Here is a 21,837-nt window from a genome sequence, read left to right on the forward strand (position 1 = left end):
GCTGCTGGGGAGCAGGTTGACAGACACTATGGCATATAGTGAGAGGAAGTAAGTCTGTTAGCCAGAGTCAGCCATCACTTTAGCCTCTAAACAGCTAGTAGCTTTATTATAGGTACAATACTGCTGACATAAGGCTGGTTTTTCTAACCATAATATTATTAAAGAAGAGAGAGAACTTGGGGCCAGCATGGTGGTGCAGTGGTTAGCACTGTTGCCTCGCACCTCTGGGACCCGCGTTCAAGTCTCTGCCTGGGTTACATGTATGTGGAGTTTCCATGTTCTCCCCATGTTGTCATGGGGTTTCCTCTGGGTACTCCGGTTTCCCCCCACAGTCCTAAAACATGCTGAGGCTAATTGGAGTTGCTAAATTATCCGTAGGTGTGGATGGTGTGTGAGTGTGCCCTGAAATGGGCTGGCCACCCATTTGGGTTGTTCCCTGCCTCGTGCCCATTGCTTCCGGGATAGGCTCTGGACCCCCCGCGACCCAGTAGGATAAGCGGTTTGGTGAGAGTGTGTTATGGTCTTGTCTGTATCCTGAATCATTCAGATTAGACCTGACCAGGTTTTTTCATTCATAAATCTGATGTTCTAGGTACAAATTTCAGGTTCCTTTATGGTGCCGCTTCTCAGCCTTAACTCTCTCTGGTTCAAGATAAGCAAGTGTGTCAGATGATGGGGTACTTGTGTTACCCTACCTGAGATGACAATGCAGGTGTCCTTGGCCTTCATCTTCATGGCTTTGTACGCAGCGTCGGCCACGGCAAACAAATGAGGCGGGTTCTCGTAAAGTTCCCGGCCTCTATAGGCCTCCACCGCCTCCTTCCCGTATATGTCCAGCTGTCTGTAAGGGTTGACGGACACCACAACCTCCCCGATAAAGGTGTAGATGCGGCCTTTCTCAAACCTGCCCAGGGACACATACAGTACAAGCACAGCCATATAAACCTCCGAAGGTCGCAGGACAGGGCATCTGATTATCATTTACAACCATAAAGGAACAGGAGCAGAAAGGGAAGCAGATTCATCCCTCAGGAAGAGCTTCTTGCAGGAAGAGGAAGAGAACATGAATTACTGCAGAGCACCTTCAGCTTTTTAACTGGGTTAATCACAAGTATAGGTTATAGTGTATAATGACATGAAATCGTTGAAATACAACCCAGGGAAGTAGTATCTACGTTGCCCGACAAAGGCACAGCCTGCAGGGAATTCCAGATGAGGTGAGACAACTTCTGTCTCTCTCAAATCACTTATTTTCACGTTTTGCCTCCACCAGAAGAAATGTTTAAGTAAGTGTACAAATGAATACTTCCTGATATATTATTATTCATAGATCCCTTTCCACGATCGTTAGATGTGGAATCAGTACCCGCATGCGGGCTGGATAGTAGCTAGTTAAACAACAAATCCCATCAACTATAGACTATTTTTAGTTGTTTTATTTATATACAGTACTGTGCAAAAGTCTTAGGCAGTCCAAAGAAATGTTTAAAGCTGTTTATCTGGGCAGCAAGTGTACTTTGGCTTAGAACATAAAACACAAATTAACATTAGAACATGTGCAAATTAAGAGTAACACAATAAAAACTAGTAATAATTTCTTCTGTTTTCTAAAAAGTTACTGATATCCAGTTGGATGGCTAGATGGACGCCGCTTCAGTTCCCAAACTTCTCCTCAGGGGCACCTCAGCCGTTCCACGGTTTTGTTAAATTTCACCAACAGCTCAATCAAATAATTAAATATATTGGTTTAAAAAGTCAGTGACAGATTGACTAGCTGTATGAGGTGTGTTAGTGGCCAAGTCAAAAAATACATGGCTGCACTGGACAGTCACTGCAAATACTAGTATGATTTTAGCAGAGGTTCTGAAATGGCTAAGCTGACACACTTTGACAGGCATAATATTATAGTTATACACAAACACGAGGATAATCTAAACATCATTTTTCTTTGCCTGCCTAAGACTTTTGCACAGTACTGTAAATCTGAGAATGATTTTTAGATACTGTGTTTGGGTTTTATCTTTTTAATATACCTGTGTGTGTGTATTCAATGTAAAAAAAATCCTCCTTCCAATTACAGATTCTTAAGTAACTGATTACAGAAGCACTTTTGAGTTTGCCCATAATTTTAGTGACTAATTGTAGTAATCAAATCTAAATTAGAAGGAAATGAAGTATAAACAACAATAAAATGTGGTAGAGACTAATATCCACGGCATACCATGGTCAATGGCAGTGGGTTTCTAAATATTAATTGTAGTAATTGTAGAGTTGTACAAAAAACCAGAATCCTTTGTTTTTTTTATAAAACCAGAATAGCGATTATATTATTCCTTTTGAGTTTACCCAAAATAAATAGGCTAATTGACTGAATAAGAAGTTTATCATTTGCTCAATTTAGCTGTCTGTTCAATATAGTTGTTTATGCATGACAACTACACACGGTGTTGACATAATAATGAAATTAATGCTACATCCATTAACTGTTGTTGGCTGTATTACTTGATTGTAGTTGATTTAGTACCGCATTTTCTTCTAATTTAGATGTGATTACTACAATTAGTCATTAAAATGTTGGGCAAAAGTACCACTGTAATCAGTTACTTAATTTTTTTAATGGAAGAAGGAAATATTTTTTGCAGTGCACATTATGCTTATTATGTGTGTGTGTGTGTATGTGTGTATGTGTGTATGTATGCATACACACACACAAACATTACATTTTTACACTACCAACGCTGCTTTTATGTGAGCTTTAGGTCTTTAATGTGATGCTGGTATGTTTACATATAAGTTGGCGGCTGCAGAGAGATAATGTGCCTAAATATATCAGCGGGTACACAGAATTTCAGAATATCAGCCTGAGAAATATGTTCAGCGGCTGAGCGAAAAATGATTAATACATCACCAAGAGAAATACGTCACTTCCGTTAATTCAGCTCAAAAAAGATACCAGCTAAAATTCAGAAGACAGCAACGAAGATGATTCCTTGTCTTAAACGCTGTTCTCTGAGATGGAGGCGACTGGTGTAGAGGCAGTGAGCACGTCCCCGCTTAAGGTGCGTTAACGCTGCGTGTGACTGTCATTCTTTCCCAGAAGAGCGCCTCTACTATTCAGAAGAGCCGTCACTCTTGGCCATATTCTGCACCAACACAACCCCGACCGATTACTCTAACCCTCCCCTTGCGTGGGAGCCTCCGGAAGCTCTCAAGGTGGGAAACGAGTATCAGACCTACAGAGACATGCTACTTCCTTTAAACTGAAATAGCTGCGAGTACCACACCCTCTCCTGGTCTGAGCTGTCACACCAAAGTATGTTTCAGTCTAAACCATCAACACAGCAAATAAGGCCGGCGGGCAAAGTTACTCAAACTTGCACATACGGATTATCGTGTCATCTCTGTGACTGAGCACATGGGATAGTGAAAGATAATTTTTTACACAAAGTTTTTAGAGCGTGGGTCTGTCAGGGGCTTTCCAGTTGTGAAGTTACAGAGCAAAACAGGAGCAAATACATCAGCAAGTGTACACCAAATCATGGGGGGGGGGGGGGACTATATTAAGCGTCATGCCAGCCTGAACACACATGCATTAACAAGGCCAGTCACGCACATTCCACAGGAACCAACACACAAACATGCAGAGCAGTGACAACAGTCATGTCAGCACACTAGCGGAAGACATGTGTCCAGTGAAGGATGAAAGTATTACTTTGACCAAAAGAGAAGCTTCACTTTCAGGGTGAGTGAGTTTGGTTTTTGGGACTATTTGTGAGCCTTTCCTGTTTAATGAGCGATATATACGAGCGTCAAGGACCTGGCTCCACGGGCAGGTGTGGACTGAGGCATGGCCCACAAATAGAGAGTACATCACAACTGAAGGAAAACACAAACAACTGTGACATCTCAGTGCACCCAGTAATCATTATGAGGCATCGAGCGCCAGCTGACTGCACACAAACACATCATTTATTCATCTATCAATTACACCATGAACTCATTGAGTTTGCAGCACTTCATTTTAAGACAGCTACCTCACACACCCTCTGCAGGTCCCCAGTAAAGCATTGCCCATATAAATGGTTAAAGTGCAAAGTTCCCAGTGAGTAGCAGGGGTCTCCATAAGACAGGACTCCCCCCCCCCATCAGCTTTCAGAGTGTAACAGACCAATGGGCATCAGTTCTTGACTGTGTAATTCTGGGGGGTATCTGGCCATCTTTGGGCAGCCTGCTCTGACACCCACAAGCAGAACATGGAAAATGAAATCAATGTGTCTGCGGGTGTCTGCTGTTCACTCGGTAGGACTCAAAGCCGGGGAGTTCAGCTTTCTGAACTTCTGCCATCCTGTCTGTCATTATTACTCTCTTGCCATCAAAAGCTACCGGCATGACTCAGTGTCTCTTTGTCCTCCTGTTAACAAAACTTCCACCTTCCCCGCCTGCGATCATCTCAAAGAAGAAGCGGCCAAGAAGCCGGCATGGATCAGAACGCATAAAGGTGTTTTTAAATTCACTCTGTACTCTAATCCTACGAAAAGTGCAACCCCCCCCCCGATAGTCCAAAAGCCGCTGGTTTTTCTAAGAACCCCGACGGCCTAAGAAGCCTTTAAAGAGGACCATTTGCCTTTCCTGAACTCACCTCAGCTTCAGGTTCTCCATGAACTGCTCCATGGTGACCTCGTCCAGGAGGATGAAGTCTGACTTCCCATACTCCAGACCCTCCAGTTCCGCCATAGCGGGGCAGCGTTAGGACGAGCGACAGAGACGGGAGCTCAGTAGGGTGCCGGCGGTGTGCGGAGGGTGTGCCGTAACCCTGAACCGCAGTGCATTGTGGGTTTCGGCAGGGGCTGTAGTTTGTGGCACGTCATCGCGTACCCGTGTGTGTCTGTGTGTGCGCCTGTGCATCTCTATATATAGCGGTATGGGAAAGCTGTCATTAAAGTCAGTCCGTTTTCTCTTCACTTCCTCCTTCTCTCCCTTCCTGCTCAGCCAGACAAACCCTCGTGTCACAACGGAAACTGCAGCTTGCGAAAGCTGTTCTAGAAGATTGCGGTGAACACGGAGCCTGGGGTTTCCTATGTAGTGCAATGGGTCACCCAGGGTCTCAAGAAGACCAATGGAAATTCAGTTTCCCATAGTTACTGAGTATGTACCCTGTGGTGGACTTGCATCCCATCCAGGCATCCTCTGCTTTGGGCCCTATTCTTCCTGTGATGGCTTTCAAGCTCACTGTGACTCTGTACCAGATAAGCAGTTATGGAATGAGATGGATACTGTACCAACAGGCCAGATTACATACCTCTCCCAACAGCTGCTCATGTCCTTGGACTGAAATGTGTGAATATGAGTCAAAACATTCGAGTCATTCTGGACAGATGCATTTTTCTTGTGAAAAAGTTTCCTTTTTAAAAGTTGCTTGTCGTGTGACTTTCCGTTTGAGAATCTGCAGGCCAACAGGTGTGGGAATCGCAGGAAAGGCAGATGCAGAGGAGAGCAAGATGAAGAGCAAGGCAAGCAACGGGTGGAGAGCAAGACGAGCGAAAAGGAGAAGTGGTGGAAGGCTGGACTGTCAGCAGATATGCAGCCGTGTCTGCAAATATGTGGTGGCATGAGATCATAGCATGGAAATAGACTGAAAAGAAATGTCACACTACCTCAAAGATCCTCACACTGTCAATAAAAATGACCATTTTGTACCTTTGTGGGTACAAATACTTATCACTGGCGCTGCACCATCAAGGGTCTGCCAATTGTAACTCAGCTGTAAGTAAATGCACCTTTAAGGTACAGAAATTGACACTTTTGGATTATTAGCGGTACACTGATGTTGCTGGTAGCTAGAGGAACAAATCTGTACCAAGGAGATACCCTTTGTTTGACGTTGCAGGCCTCACACAGAATAGTGCCCAATTTCTGTCCCAATGTTTTGCCGCACCAGTGAAAGGTTCAGTAAGGTCAGGCTAATTCTACTCAGGTTTTGTTGCAAAGAAGCTCTTGACAAAAATGCTTACGGACCAACTATTTAAGGTGTTAAAAAGACAAAACCGAACTATCGCTGATCTCAGAATACTCACAAAGCAAAATGTGCTTGATGACGGTCCTTCCCTGAGACTGTGTGTCATACTGTGGGTCTTTAAGGCCCAAACTGCATAAGCATGCATTCGCACTTTAAATGCTTTATCAGGAACAGCTGTATAATGGGACAGTATAGGGATGGGTTAGGTGCCATGAGCAGAAGGTCACTGGTTCAAATCCCATGACTGGCAGAGTGATACCCTTGAGCAAGGTCCTCAACTCCAGTTGCTGCAAGACCACTAGCTGACCCTGATCTTTGATCCTCACGTGTACATGGCTTTGGACAAAAGCATCTGGCAAGCAAATAAATCTAATATATTGATGCTCCTTTAGGCATAACTGTATTTAATAATGCAATTTCTGTAGTTGGATTACATAACGGAACAGTGTGTTAATAGCATGTAATATGTTCATGCTCTGTGTGGATGGTTGCCTGTGTACCACAAGACCCTTCCTATTTCCTGTAAGAGTAAATTTCAACATCATTTCCTGTTCTCGTTTGCTTATCTCTATGACAACAGCAAAATGTTTACAGTGTTTCATTCTGCAGTACCTATTTAAATTAGTTATTTTTTCAGTTCTGTGGTAAATCACATTATATGGCCAAAGAGTTTAGTAAATTATAATGGTTTTCCAGTAACTCAAATGCTGATAATAAAATGTGGGACACCATAATTTGTAACTTTTACAATTAAATTTCATATTTGTGTGAGCAGTCAGGAAATTGTCACAAGCAGCTTATAGAATTGTCGTCGTTTGGCGTAATTTTCAGTCATTTAACTGTTGGATTATGTTGTTTCCTGGTGTAATGGTTTTACACCCATAACCATATCTGTAAGTGATCACTGCGAAAGCCATGATATAAAGGCAAGTATATCACATTAGACACCCCAGTCAACACAGGGAGTGGCAGAAACAGTTTGGTGAAATGTTTTGCACATAATGTCACATGGGCACTTTTATTAACAGACAGCTGTACATGGACATCAAAATTAATAAATTATTATCAAAAATAAACTACCAGCATATATTATTTTACCAACCAGCTCCTTTTCATTAGTTTGCCTCGTGTCTGTCTCGGACTCCATGCTGTCGCTGCATGCAGGACTAGTGAGTGAGGGGGAGGGTGGACAGACAGGGAGAAGAGAAAGAGGCGAACTGGCGGCTCTACAAGTATAATTTTAAAGCAATATCATCTGTATCGATATAAACAATACTGTCTCATCCTAAATTTCGGATAAAAATATATCAATATATCTAAAAATCTCAATACATCGCCCAGCCTTACCTACATCTAATAGTCCCCAAAGTTTGTACCTAATTGGCTACAGTGCTAAGTGAAATGGCTAATACTAATCTATAAGAAATAAAAACTGAAAAAAAAAATCTTAAAATATTATTTCCACTTCATTGTTATGGGCTACGGTTTTTCAGCTGAATCAGTTCAATCAAATATAAATTTCACAAAACAACAAAGTTTGAAAAACTTTGAAAAAAGTTTAGGGTCTGAAAACTTTCTAAAGGCTCTTTAGATTGCATGTGTCCTATTTAATCAAAACGGGAGTTAAGATACTTTTTTTCTATTTATAAACAGAACTAACGGCTTTCTTATATGAGAGAAAAGACTCCGATTTTTTTAAAGTTACTTGTCATGTGACTGGATTCTACCCCTGGGATGTGCAAGTGGAGTGGCGGAAAGATGGCTGCCTGCCCCTAGTAGAGGGAGTGACCAGTGGTGAGGTTCTGCTCAATGGAGATGGCACTTTGCAGCTGAAGAAGACACTCACAATATCGAGAGGAAACCAGGGATGTGTGACCACTCAGAGCTACACGTGCCTGGTACAGCACAGCAGTCTGTCTGGGAACATCACCATGACATGGGGTAAGGAGAACGAGGCTTAGACTCACAGCTATGGCATTATCAATCCCAGTGTGCACCCATAAGCAATGGGCAGACTCACCCTTGTCTGCTTTGTCCTTTAGCCCCCAACAGAGATTGTACTGCTGCCATAGCTGTTGGAGGACTGTCACTGATCCTCATTCTTGGACTAGTCATCATCGTCTGGAAGTACAGGTGATGCAGGCTTTGCATCTAAACTAAAATTGCTTTCTGGCCTCCCAGACACTGGCAGTTTCGTCCTTGTGACAGAGACGGGGGTCACAGTGAGCTCTGGGCACTTTTATGATAAATATTGATCTTTAGATCTCGCACAACTGGCCTCGTCAACAATAAGGAAATTTTATGTGTCATATCTTCTTAGTTGTGATATTAATTCCGCATCATTACTTTTTGTTATTCATCCTAACATTGTATCTGTGTGGAATTGTATACTTTATGTGGTGTTTTATAGTCTATATCTATTTCACAACAATTCAGGGCTAGGGTAGGAAACTTCAAGTAAAATCTATGGAGTCAGTACGCTCAGTATCCTGTTTATTGTCCTGTGGAGTTTTTCTTTGATCACTGACACGATTTATCTGTAAGTATCATGGTTTGTATAATACTTTGCATTATGCAAAAACAATATGTTCGGGACAGACTCCGAACCCCCCGCAACCCTGAATGGGTCAAGTGGTTACAGGAAACGGACAGATGGATGGGTTTTCAGCTAGTAGTTCAGGTTAAGTAGTTGTTTGCTAGCTGTCTAACTTTGTACCAAGAGAAATGCACTGTGAGGACTGTATATTGTCCTTGATTTTACCATTGTCATAGTATTTCACAAGGCACACAACCAGTTTTCACGATTTAATGATTATTAGGCTATAAGAAGATAATACATTAAAGAGCAGGCATGTCAAGGACACACAAAAAAATCCACATTAGCTTCACGGTACAAGGTACCGCAGTGGTGATCACATGCTTCCCTGGCCAAATTCATAATTGTACTATATAAAATGTCACCTGTCCATAAAACCATCTACCCTTCAAAAGGATATCGGTCCATTGTAGGGTGCATGCACAATACGTGTAATACAAACATTCCCAAAACATATACTATTAACAATTGGTCTGTGGCTTAAACAACATGAAATACTCTCCATAACCTCCCTGTAAATTTTTTTGCTTGTGTCCGAAGTGCTTTATTCTAGGTCGCCAACTCTCACGCATCAGTGTGTCACGCAGGCTTTCAGAATCTCACGCTGATGCAAGAAATCTTTCGGCAAACCTGTATTATTCCATTATAAACCTAACATTGGCTACATCAAAAGCGCTGGGGTAATTCGCAAAACCTACAGACGATTTACAGGGTCATAAAACTGTGACACACATGCAAATACGAATGCATTGTATACCCGTTTACTCTGGAAAAAATGGTGACTTCTAAATACTTTAACCTGTAACCAAATGCTGTGGAATTAAAACATAATTCGCGAACATAAAGTAAAATTGCGCTACTTCATCGCCACATATTCATAATATTGAATGTCGATTAAAACATAATAAAACAACCGGTTCCAAAAATAATGAAACATAAGACAAAGTTCCAGTAAATAATAATGATCTAAGAGAAAACATATCAGGCAAGACAATGAGCAACGGAGTATCAAAAAAAAAAAAACAAGCGGATCGTAAAGCAGTAACAGGAGAAGCGCCATTACTTTTTCTAAGGTTACTGAAACATCACGTGACTTCCGACTTCCGAGTCTTACCGTGCTATTCAAAAACGACGGGATGCATTATGGGTAGTAGACAAATCCGTATTAAAAACATTTTGCAAAGCATTTAAAACAGAAAATCTGTATAACATTCAGGAAAATATTTAACGAAATACGTACGACTAGTTTCCGACTTGTATTACTAAGTGCAATTTCTAACTAATTATAATGGCGTATATTTTCATCTGTGAATCAGTTATGATCAAAATTAACTTCTTGCACAGATGGAGAGCTGCCATTTAGAAAAGCTGTATGCTATTACTGCGATGCATTAATGGTTAGGACAAATAATTAATCAAGGTCGGCTATCCAGAGCCTGGTTTCGGGATACCGTGAGTTAAAGTGTTCGGTACATTATAGGGGTTGGCGAGCGTCGCAGCGGTAAGTTAAGACTATACTTTCAGGGATCATTTCTATAGTTTCTGACTTGAGAGATGCATTTCTAAAGTGTTTGGTCACGCTAACCACGATGAGGAGGTATGACATCCTTTTCTGAGCGCGAAGCGGATGGAGAATGTTGATTGTTTTCAATTGTTCTCCATCATTGATGACCGTTCTGGCTTTTCTTCGGAGAAGCTGGAGGAGAAGGATGCGTTCTGAGTGGTTAGTTTTCTGCTTATAAAAATAGATCCGTTTATCAATCATCACATTATAGGTGTTGAAGATTTAACTGAAGTTTAGTTATTCAGGACGATGTTTTAACAGAACATCAAGAAGACATTGCATTTACCAGTACAAATATGGAATTTGAAGGATACAAGGAACGTAATTGAGAATTATTAAATTGTTATGTGTGTCTATATTCTGTGAAACATTAAGAAGGTTAAACTTCTACTTTCATCCGTTTCCAAACTGTTCAAGATTGACGCTACTTCAGCTATTCTAACACACGTGGCTAGAAGGCTCGAAATGTCAAGACAGCAATGCGCTCAACCTGGTGACTTTTTTTTGAGGTGGTGGAAAAGTGATTTACAAAAAATAAAAAAATCTCTCCCACAGAAACACCACCATAAAAATATATATTTGAAGCTGTCATGAAACATTTAAAACAGATAAACGGACATTAGAATTGTGGACACTAATTGGTATGAATATTAACAAAAACTATGGCAGGATCGTCAGCGAAAGAGAACAATTGACAGAAATCAACTTCTCTATGTGCTTCACGCTCAAAAGAGAATGCCATACCCCCTGACTGTGATTAGCGTATCATGAAGTAGCAGGCTCGCAGGTTCGAATAATACTAGAAGCGGTCTCTTGTCTTTATTAGCATGAGCTGGATTCATGTTCCTTTCTTTAAACTGGAGGATAGCCCCACTGAGACGCTTTCAAAGTGTATATATTAAGGGGAAAAACTGAATTTAATGTATTTTATATAAAGTGAGTTGCAGTTATGTACTTTACAAATACATACCAAAAACCACGCTCTAGCGATACATACTTCACTTCGGGCGAAATCGATGGAATCAATGTTGTTTTTGGCAATACGACGTAGTATTACGCATAATTACCGCACTGATCGCCGTTTTAGCACACTCCCTGTGCAGGGTCTACGACGCCATTGGAGAGAATTTCGGGAACATAATCAAATGCTTTTTATCATGGCACTCATAGCTCAGCATGTTTATCAGGTAGTCCTTCCCCTCGTGTTACAGTTAACATAAGTATACAACAAGGTTGTCCAATTTCACAATCACTGAATTCCATCAATCCATCCATTTTCCAAACCGCTTATCCTACTGGGTCGCGGGGGTCCGGAGCCTATCCCGGAAGCAATGGGCACGAGGCAGGGAACAACCCAGGATGGGGGGGCAGCCCAATCACTGAATTGTCGCAGAAATGTTTTCAATTCTTATATTCTTATAAAAAATTAGGAGGAATAACTGAATGCATCTGAGAACCAAATAATCATAAGTCAGCTGGCAGACACAACTTTGAAAAATGTTAAGCAGGTTCCGAAACTTCAGGTTCTGGTTGAAAAAGTCTGAATTACCCGCTACACATAACTGCCATCTTGTGGCAGCATAAGGTATCACATTAACATTTCAGTTAAATACTTAAATAAAGGGAGACTAAATTAAGAGAAACTTGGAATATATGGAACAAACGCAATAATCTTTCTTTTTGGTCCGTTAAGATGAATTTATCCAAGATATTCTCTTTCAATAACTTACTATAAATGATTAAGTCCATTAACAAGTCAAACCTTGACTTCACCTAGAAAAGTAACCCTCACTATTTAAATAAAACAACCACGGAAAATGATTACGAAGAGGGCGGTCTAAAGACTATTTACTTTGTATTAATGGAATTTAAAAAATCAAAGATCCATTAAGATGCATCCATCCATTTTTCAACCTGCTTATCCTTCTGGGTTGTTGTGGGGGGTGGGGGGGGGGGTCTGGAGCCTATCCTGGAAGCTACACCCCAAATTAATTCTGGTAAATAACAGCAGTTCCTTGCAATGAGTTGGCACCAAATGCTGGGTTTGTCTCTGCCTTACAGCCTCTGGGATAGACTCTGGACCTCGAAAACCTTGAATAGGACAAGAAGGTACAGAAAACAGATCCTCATTTCATTTGCAGGCCCCGTCATGTTAGAAACACCATTTTACAATCATTGTTCTGTGTAGAATTTCAGATCCGTTCTAGAAATAAGAAGGTGAAGAAAAGTGTTTGTTACTATTTATTAGATGGATCTGGCATTATTATCTTTCCTTTTGTTGGGATTCTTAGAATAGAATTTTTGTATCTGTAATCAATATGAAAAAATAAAAGTATACAAACTTTATATTTTAATGGCTAGAAACTACGCATACGGTTGCACCACCTTCCCTCTCTTCTGATGACTGATAGACATTATTTCTCAAGTAAGATCTTGCCACCCAAAATTATTCGTGATCTCCTTACAAACACGTCGTACCGCTGGTTGTAACTGCTTCCTACATGAGAAAAACCTTCAAGGGGAGCAGGATATTTCAACACTATGGGAGGGGAGAATGGGATACTCTGTCATGGTTGCACTCTCACACTGGTGTCACTGGGATAACAACATGAAGGTTGTGGTTAATTTCTTTCAAAGTGCTTCCTCCATCATACCTCCAATCTATTCTAATGAACTGCATTTATATATGAGCAGCTCTTTCAGTGACAGGTTGCTGCACCCATGGTGTGTGAAGGAGAGATACCACAGGTCTTGCCTTCCAGCTGCTGTCAGACTCTACAATGAACAATATCATGCATTTGATCACTTGCACATGCACACATGCACAGACCAAGGACTGAAAAAACACTATGGTTTTTCATATAGGAGGCGGTGCAACGTTCTAATATTCTAGTGCATTATGATGTTATCAAACATTCAGTTACTTCAGTTTGCTTTCTGCTGCTACTAGGCAGCCAGATGACAATTTTGTATGTATACATTTTCATATATTCACATTTTTTGTAATTTGTACAGTTTTTTAAATTATGCTGTATAATCTTTTCTTGTTATTTTTTTACTCCTCTGTCCATTTGCTTCTGTAACAATGCAATTTTTTGTGGGGGGGGGGGGGGGGGATTTGTGTAGTATATTTTGCAATGGGCACCCATGCAACGGTCACATTGTGAAAGGGTGCGATGTAAAAAAAGGTTTTAAGAATTTTATAATAATAAAGATTTCCATCCATCCATTTTCTGTAACTGCTTATCCCATTCAGAGTTACGAAGGAGTCTGGACTCTATCTCAGAGGCTGTGGGCGCGAGACAGGGAACAAGCTAGGAAAGGTATTACACACACACAAGCTCAACATTCCAACAGCGCACAACAAACACAATAATAAATCAAGAAAATTATCTAAATACACATTATCCAAATCCCCAGAAACTATAGGGAAAAAAAACCCTAAAAATGCCGTCTTGAAATACCAGGCCAATGCTCGCTGACTGCTATAATACTAGAAGCAGTTTCACCAAGTGTCTTTTGTCTTCATCAGCAAGAGCTGGGTTCGTTTTCCTTTCTTTAAACTGGAGAATGTCCCCACTGAGATGCTTTTGAAAGTGTATATATTAAAGAAAAAAAACATTAGCAACTGCACAGTGGCACAGTGGTTAGTACAGTTATAGGACCAGGGTTTGAGTTGCTGCCGTGTGAGTGGAGTTTGCACGTTCTCCCTGTGTCGTTGTGGGATTCCCTCTGGGTTACCTTCAGGCTCCCCCATAGTCCAAATATATGCTGAGGTAAATTTCTTTACCAAATTGCCCAAAGGTGTGCATGTGTGAGTGCATGGTGTGTGAGTGTGCCCTGCAATGGGCTGTTCCCTGCCTTGTCCCCATAGCCTCCAGGATAAGCTCGAAACCCCCTGTTGACCCCAAATAGGAAAAGTAGTTACAGAAACTGGATGGATAAAAACTGCATTACATACATGTAAAGTGATTTGTAGTTTTGTACTTTACAGGAACATATGAAAATCCCAAACCTAAGCCCTTTTACAAGATTGTCAATTGAAACATATTCTGCCGACACTTTGAAGAACAAAAAGGATTAACACATCTAATGATGATGATGATGATGAGAACCCTTTATTGCTGTTGCAATGCACCATGTCACTAATCACAAGTACCAGCGAAAAAACTGGCCATCAACCCGACCATACATATACACAAACATCACAGTAGGGGGTAGACAGGTCGGGAGACAGGGGCAAACAGAGAGAAGAAAAGAAACAGGATAACATGAGGAGAGAGGAGGAGAATAAAAAAACAGCCCCCAGACTGTACTCCAGTGGGGAGGACATTGTGGGAACCGAAAAAAAACACCTCAGCAACATAAGCACGTGGTCACTATGCCTTACAACATAAAAAGGCACGACTAGCAACAGGTGAGGGAAATGGGGAGGTGGAGGTAGTCCAGCACAGACAAACAGCCATCCGGTCCTGCAGCCATGGAGGCGCTGGTCACAGACCCGCTTGTTCACACTGGGGGTATGAAGCGGCGAAGGCGTGGGATGGGGGGAGGGTGCGTGAGTCCTTGGGATTGGGGGAGAGGAATGCAAGAGAGTCTCACTGCCTTGTTCTTCCGGGGGAGTTGTTAGTTCAGCAGCGGCCTTGGCCGAGGCCAATGCTGATTGGGGGGAGCCAAAACCAGATAGTATAGGGTTGTTTGGGTTTCCAGGCGAGAAGCTGTAATTTCCAGCTCCCCTAATATCCACGCTGGTCTCCGCCATCCAATGTGTTGAGAGACCAGTTGATCAAATCCATGATTTTACTTAGTTTGGAGAGCAGGGCTCAGAGAGTCTCTCAAAGTATAAGACAGTAGACTAGAAGAGACGAGAGGAGCAAAGCATGGAAGATAAGGGGAGGGAGAGGGAGAGAAGTGCGTCTGCCTCCGCTGAGAGCTAAAGAAGATATCTTTGGCTCTCAGCGGAGATCTTCAAGAGTTTTTAAAACCATTTCTTATATCGCAATACACTTGCTCACAGCAAGTTTCTAAAAGCTAGGTTAATATAAATATATTATTGAAGAAATTAATAATAGGTTGCAAATATAAAAGCAAAGCATGCAAAAAGACAGGAAAAAAAGAAATACAGAAAGTGTAAAGTGCCCACAATTCAGAATTGCACATTTTTATAACGACTCACGTATGAACAGATGCTGCGTACTCAGATGAGACCCATAAAAGAAGTGGAAAATGAGATCAATGAGTATAACGCCTATGGGGGATAAATCAAGAGGTGTATTGGACATTTGTTTTTTTTTTTTTGTTTTTTTAAATCACTTTTCCACCGCCTCAAAAAAAGTCACCAGGTTCAGCGCATTGCTAGTCTCGACATCTCGAGCTTCCCAGCCACATGTGTTAGCACAGTGGTTCTCCAACTCAGTCCTCGGGACCCACTGCCCTGCTTGTTTTCCAGCTATCCCTACCCCACACACACACACACACACACAAGTCCCAGCTGTCTTTCAGCTTCTGATTGACTAAACACACCTGATCCAGGTAATCAGCAGTGTGTGGGGTAGGGATAGCTGGAAAACAAGCAGGGCAGTGGGTCCCGAGGACCGAGTTTGTGAACCACTGGAATAGCTGAAGTTACGTCAATCTTGAACAGTTTGGAAAAGGATGAAAGTAGAAGTTTAACCTTTTTAAATTTAACTGTAGAATAAGTACGATTTTACAGAATATAGACACACAAAATTTAATAATTCAAAGTTACATTCCTTGTACCTTTTAAATTCCATATTTGTACTGGTAAATGCAATGTCTTCATGATGTTCTGTTAAAACATCGTCCTGAATAACTAAACTTCAGTTAAATCTTCAACACCTATAATGTGATGATTGATAAACGGATCTATTTTTATAAGCAGAAAACTAACCACTCAGAACGCATCCTTCTCCTCCAGCTTCTCCGAAGAAAAGCCAGAACGGTCATCAATGATGGAGAACAATTGAAAACAATCAACATTCTCCATCCGCTTCGCGCTCAGAAAAGGATGTCATACCTCCTCATCGTGGTTAGCGTGACCAAACACTTTAGAAATGCATCTCTCAAGTCAGAAACTATAGAAATGATCCCTGAAAGTATAGTCTTAACTTACCGCTGCGACGCTCGCCAACCCCTATAATGTACCGAACACTTTAACTCACGGTATCCCGAAACCAGGCTCTGGATAGCCGACCTTGATTAATTATTTGTCCTAACCATTAATGCATCGCAGTAATAGCATACAGCTTTTCTAAATGGCAGCTCTCCATCTGTGCAAGAAGTTAATTTTGATCATAACTGATTCACAGATGAAAATATACGCCATTATAATTAGTTAGAAATTGCACTTAGTAATACAAGTCGGAAACTAGTCGTACGTATTTCGTTAAATATTTTCCTGAATGTTATACAGATTTTCTGTTTTAAATGCTTTGCAAAATGTTTTTAATACGGATTTGTCTACTACCCATAATGCATCCCGTCGTTTTTGAATAGCACGGTAAGACTCGGAAGTCACGTGATGTTTCAGTAACCTTAGAAAAAGTAATGGCGCTTCTCCTGTTACTGCTTTACGATCCGCTTGTTTTTTTTTTTTTGATACTCCGTTGCTCATTGTCTTGCCTGATATGTTTTCTCTTAGATCATTATTATTTACTGGAACTTTGTCTTATGTTTCATTATTTTTGGAACCGGTTGTTTTATTATGTTTTAATCGACATTCAATATTATGAATATGTGGCGATGAAGTAGCGCAATTTTACTTTATGTTCGCGAATTATGTTTTAATTCCACAGCATTTGGTTACAGGTTAAAGTATTTAGAAGTCACCATTTTTTTCCAGAGTAAACGGGTATACAATGCATTCGTATTTGCATGTGTGTCACAGTTTTATGACCCTGTAAATCGTCTGTAGGTTTTGCGAATTACCCCAGCGCTTTTGACGTAGCCAATGATGGGTTTATAATGGAATAATACAGGTTTGCCGAAAGATTTCTGGCGTCAGCGTGAGATTCTGAAAGCCTGCGTGACACACTGATGCGTGAGTGTTGGCGACCTAGAATAAAGCACTTCGGACACAAGTAACACATTTTACAGGGAGGTTATGGAGAGTATTTCATGTTGTTTAAGTCACATACCAATGTTTAATAGTATATGTTTTGGGAATGTTTGTATTACACGTATTGTGCATGCTCCCTACAATGGACCCTTCCTTCTGAAGGGTAGATGGTTTTATGGACAGGTGACATTTTCTATAGTACAATTATGAATTTGGCCAGGGAAGCATGTGATCACCACTGCGGTACCTTGTACCGTGAAGCTAATGTGGATTTTTTTGTGTGTCCTTGACATGCCTGCTCTTTAACGTATTATCTTCTTATAGCCTAATAATCATTAAATCGTGAAAACTGGTTGTGTGCCTTGTGAAATGCTATGACAATGGTAAAATCAAGGACAATATGCAGTCCTCACAGTGCATTTCTCTTGGTACAAAGTTAGACAGCTAGCAAACAACTACTTAACCTCCAATAAAAAGCAAGGCATGACTCTTCTTGATATTTACAGAATAAAGTGACTTTGTTATAAAGTTAAAAATGCAAATAAATAATATACAGGATTGTTACAAAAACATAGACTTAGTTAATATTTACATATAACATTGCATGCAGCACTAGCTGAAAACCCATCCATCTGTCCGTTTCCTGTAACCACTTGACCCATTCAGGGTAGCGAGGGGTTCGGAGTCTGTCCCGGACATATTGTTTTTGCATAATGCAAAGTATTATACAAACCATGATACTTACAGATAAATCGTGTCAGTAATCAAAGAAAAACTCCACAGGACAATAAACACAATACTGAATCCGTACTGTCTACTGACTCCGCAGATTTTGCTTGAAGTTTCCTACCCTAGACCTGAATTGTTGTGAAATAGATATAGACTATAAAACACCACATAAAGTATACAATTCCACACAAATACAATGTTAGGAGGAATATAAAAAAAAAAGTAATGATGCGGAATTAATATCACAACTAAGAAGATTACATTAAATTTCCTTATTGTTGATGAGCCCAGCTGTGCGAGATCTAAAGATCAATATTTATCATAAAAGTGCCCAGAGCTCACTGTGACCCCCGTCTCTGTGTCACAAGGACAAAACTGCCAGTGTTCGGGAGGCCAGACGGGGAACCACACTGCTGTAACTTTGATCTGTAGGAGGAACAGCAATAGAAATATGTCACATGTAAGCTAACAAATTGTTTAATTCATAAGTGACATATAAATGAGTGCTTTTAGGAATTCTGTCATCGTCTCCTAAAGAAAGCAATTTTAGTTTAGAAGATGCAAAGCCTGCATCACCTGTACTTCCAGACGATGAGGATAAGAATGAGGATCAGTGACAGTCCTCCAACTGTTATGGCAGCAGTACAATCTCTGTTGGGGGCTAAAGGACAAAGCAGACAGGGTGAGTCTGCCCATTTCTTATGGGTGCACACTGGTATTGATAATGCCATAGCTGTGAGTCTAAGCCTCGTTCTCCTTACCCCATGTCATGGTGATGTTCCCAGACAGACTGCTGTGCTGTACCAGGCACGTGTAGCTCTGAGTGGTCACACATCCCTGGTTTCCTCTCGATATTGTGAGTGTCTTCTTCAGCTGCAAAGTGCCATCTCCATTGGGCAGAACCTCACCACTGGTCACTCCCTCTACTAGGGGCAGCCAGCCATCTTTCCGCCACTCCACTTGCACCTCCCAGGGGTAGAATCCAGTCACATGACAAGTAACTTTAAAAAAATCGGAGTCTTTTCTCTCATATAAGAAAGCCGTTGGTTCTGTTTATAAATAGAAAAAAAGTATCTTAACTCCCGTTTTGATGAAATAGGACACATGCAATCTAAAGAGCCTTTAGAAAGTTTTCAGACCCATCAACTTTTTTCAAACTTTGTTGTTTTGTGAAATTTATATTTGATTGAACTGATTCAGCTGAAAAACCGTAGCCCATAACAATGAAGTGGAAATAATATTTTAAGATTTTTTTTTCAGGTTTTATTTCTTATAGATTAGGATTAGCCATTTCACTTAGCACTGTAGCCAATTAGGTACAAACTGTGGGAGCTATTAGATGTAGGTAAGGCTGGACGATGTATTGAGATTTTTAGATATATTGATATATTTTTATCCGAAATTTAGGATGAGACAGTATTGATTATATCAATACAGTTGATGTTGCTTTAAAATGATAGTTGTAGAGCCGCCAGTTCACCTCTTTCTCTTCTCTCTGTCTGCCCACCCTCCCCCACGCCTCCCCCACGCATGTATGAAGTATAATTTCACATGTGATTGTGGATCAGCTTGGTTCAGTATCTGAGACACAGCGGGAGTGTTTAAGTGGTACTTGAGTTAAGGTGTAACATTGTAAGGGATCGCAGTTACACTTTGTGTATCACACTGTGCCATAGGACCGCCTGGATGGTAAACACCACTTACTTTTCTTACTTTGCAACACAGGAGCATATTTTTGGAATACCTTCAGCCTTTCAGCACAGTCATACTGATAAAAGTTAGCTATGCGTTCAACCAAAATGGGACTTTTTTCCCGTTCCCTCTTGTAGACAGCAGCTTCTGGCATTACGGCGATCCAGGCTTTGTTGTTCACATCAAAAGTCAAAAAGTCTCTGCCGTTATACGCATGCGTCAAAAAACCCTGACTTTGTCCATCTGGGTGTAGATCACAACGACCATATCCTTGGTAGGAATGGATTTTTAATGGAGATTCTATAATATGATAAAGGCAAGTATATCAGTTAAAACTGTAATATAACTCTACATAGTTCTACATTTAGTACAGTTGCATGATGAGTCACAATATGATTTCTTGCTTTACCTCCAGTTTGATTAATATGCTGGGAAACAACTTCCATTGCTTTTGCCATATTATTCTGGTTCAATATTGCTATGGTGTTAATGTCCTCCCAGTGCTGCTTCTCATCGTGATTTTTCAGCCAATCAGGAAGGGGCACTCTAGACCTCATTGTGCTGTTGTAGGAAAACACTGTCACATTATCCACTGTGATAACTTCGAGATACTCAGGTAACTGAAGTCCTTGTGATCCCATGAAATAAAATTCCATGGAATGGACAGCTATAAAATAGGAAGAATAATCGATAAACAAATTAGGCACCGCAGTAAACAAAATAAGGTTTTTGAATCTATAAGAAAAGGCTAATCGTAGGCTTGCATTCAGCAAAAGCTTTTTAATTGATCTACACTATCCATAACACACCTTCCACAGAAACACATCAATTATAAACACTGTAACAAAAGGAAAAGAAATAAACTCTCTTGTGAAGTGTCTTTGGTAGCTACAGTATGTGACTAATAACAACATACAGGAAAAGGGGTTTTAATGCAAGGGCAAGGCTATGGCCAGGCAGAGCCCACAGGTTGGGATGCAAAGGCCATCCTCCACCCCCCTCACTCCCAACCGTTTACTGTCGCCACCCCCCTCCCCATCTGCTCATCAGGACATTCAAGACCTCTAATACTGTTGGCCACCCACCATAACAAAATTGATAATTACTTCAGAAGAGGCAAAAGTATATACGCCAAGAGTCAGCAACTTCAATTTGCTCTACTTTTGCTAACTACGTAGGAGTCAAAAGTCACCGAGAGACTGTTTAAGATTTTTGTTGCGGATCCCTCAAGGGGGAAGATTAGGAGTACCTGAATGACTAGCTACGATAGGTGTCCTTTAAAACTAGCCTTAAATACATATAAACATAGCTGGTATGAATAAGGCAGTGAAGTACTGAAGATATTTCATAACGAATGTCTAACTGCAACAATAAATACAAATGAGTCTGCAAAGTCAATTACTCACCTGCACAGTGCTGAAGGTAACACAGCGTGAAGTAAATACAAACTACTTTTGAAATATAAACAACGGTCATTTTTTGCTGGCTAAAATTTACTGTAAAAACTGAAACCAAAAATGTCCAGTTGTCACGTAAAATACTAAAGCGTCATAGTCGGAAGTTATAGCCCATATCAGGTAAAAAAAATGGATATTAAAGAAAAAGCCAGATTTTTCAGGAATGCAAAGTGTATCTGAAAGGTCAGTAAATAATAAACCTGCTTGTTCACCTTCCGTTGTTTTGTGGCCACTAGTGATGTGTCGGTCGCGAACAAAACTGCTCTCGTAGACGGCTCTTTGAAGTGAACGATCGGAGCCGGCTCCTGCCTGTGAGCCGGAGTCAGAGCCGCTTTTTTTATTTCTATTTTTTTTTTCAAGCTGCACGGATTGGTCAACTACACGATGCGCGTCTGCTCTGAGCAGGACGGGGAGGGGCGGTGGTGCAGGGTGCGTTCGACTTGGGCTTTAAGTTTTATGTCGCCTTGCTCTCGTGAGGTTTTTGTACCATGTGACATGGTCACAGGTTGTGATGTTTTGCAGCGTTGGCTGAAGTCGGACAAAAAAAATTAACTGTGATGCATTGCGTCGGGACCAGAATGCATTACTTTAAGCCAGCGCTGCCAACAGCTGCGTGAAGTCGAACGCACCCATAGACAAATACAGCAATCGCAGGCACAGAGAAAGAAACAGGAAGGAAGGAGACGCGCACGACAAAATGAGTGA

At 41.0% G+C, this 21,837-nt stretch overlaps 2 protein-coding genes and 2 non-coding genes across 8 annotated transcripts in view; 1 reads left to right on the plus strand and 3 right to left on the minus strand.

Annotated features, from left to right (window-relative positions):
• The window catches only part of myo1g (myosin IG), a 22,544-nt gene extending 17,581 nt beyond the window's left edge, over window positions 1-4,963 (minus strand). For all 3 annotated transcript variants that reach the window (XR_007385041.1, XM_048993806.1, XM_048993805.1), the window contains exons 1-2: window positions 4,640-4,963; window positions 696-904 (exon numbers count right to left, since the gene is read on the minus strand). Coding sequence is in view for 2 of the 3 variants with exons in the window: in XM_048993806.1 (XP_048849763.1) it covers window positions 696-904; window positions 4,640-4,734 (304 nt within the window). In the remaining variant the exon portion in view is untranslated. The remainder of the gene's footprint in view (window positions 1-695; window positions 905-4,639) is intronic.
• Window positions 4,964-10,120: 5,157 nt separating this feature from the next.
• Window positions 10,121-10,337, plus strand: LOC125719628 (small nucleolar RNA U3). The gene has a single exon (XR_007385126.1). It is a non-coding gene; the product is annotated as a small nucleolar RNA U3 (small nucleolar RNA).
• Window positions 10,338-16,085: 5,748 nt separating this feature from the next.
• On the minus strand, window positions 16,086-16,302 carry LOC125719640 (small nucleolar RNA U3). The gene has a single exon (XR_007385137.1). It is a non-coding gene; the product is annotated as a small nucleolar RNA U3 (small nucleolar RNA).
• A 1,442-nt stretch (window positions 16,303-17,744) lies between these two features.
• LOC125719564 (class I histocompatibility antigen, F10 alpha chain-like) lies at window positions 17,745-21,454 on the minus strand. Of its 3 annotated transcripts, none has more exons than XM_048994468.1 (6): window positions 21,082-21,454; window positions 20,085-20,236; window positions 19,688-19,975; window positions 18,745-19,032; window positions 18,560-18,644; window positions 17,745-18,409 (listed from the first exon to the last, which is right to left on the minus strand). In XM_048994468.1, the coding sequence occupies exons 2-6, from the start codon at window positions 20,230-20,232 to the stop codon at window positions 18,322-18,324; spliced, it is 897 nt and encodes a 298-aa protein (XP_048850425.1). In that variant the 5' UTR covers window positions 20,233-20,236; window positions 21,082-21,454; the 3' UTR covers window positions 17,745-18,321. The 3 variants fall into 3 exon arrangements, with proteins under 3 accessions (XP_048850425.1, XP_048850424.1, XP_048850426.1); XM_048994467.1 differs by having other exon boundaries at window positions 20,085-20,342; XM_048994469.1 differs by having other exon boundaries at window positions 21,345-21,452.
• Window positions 21,455-21,837: the final 383 nt, after the last annotated feature.

Source organism: Brienomyrus brachyistius, chromosome 23, assembly GCF_023856365.1.
Source record: "Brienomyrus brachyistius isolate T26 chromosome 23, BBRACH_0.4, whole genome shotgun sequence".
In the NCBI taxonomy this organism is placed as follows: Eukaryota; Metazoa; Chordata; class Actinopteri; order Osteoglossiformes; family Mormyridae; genus Brienomyrus; species Brienomyrus brachyistius.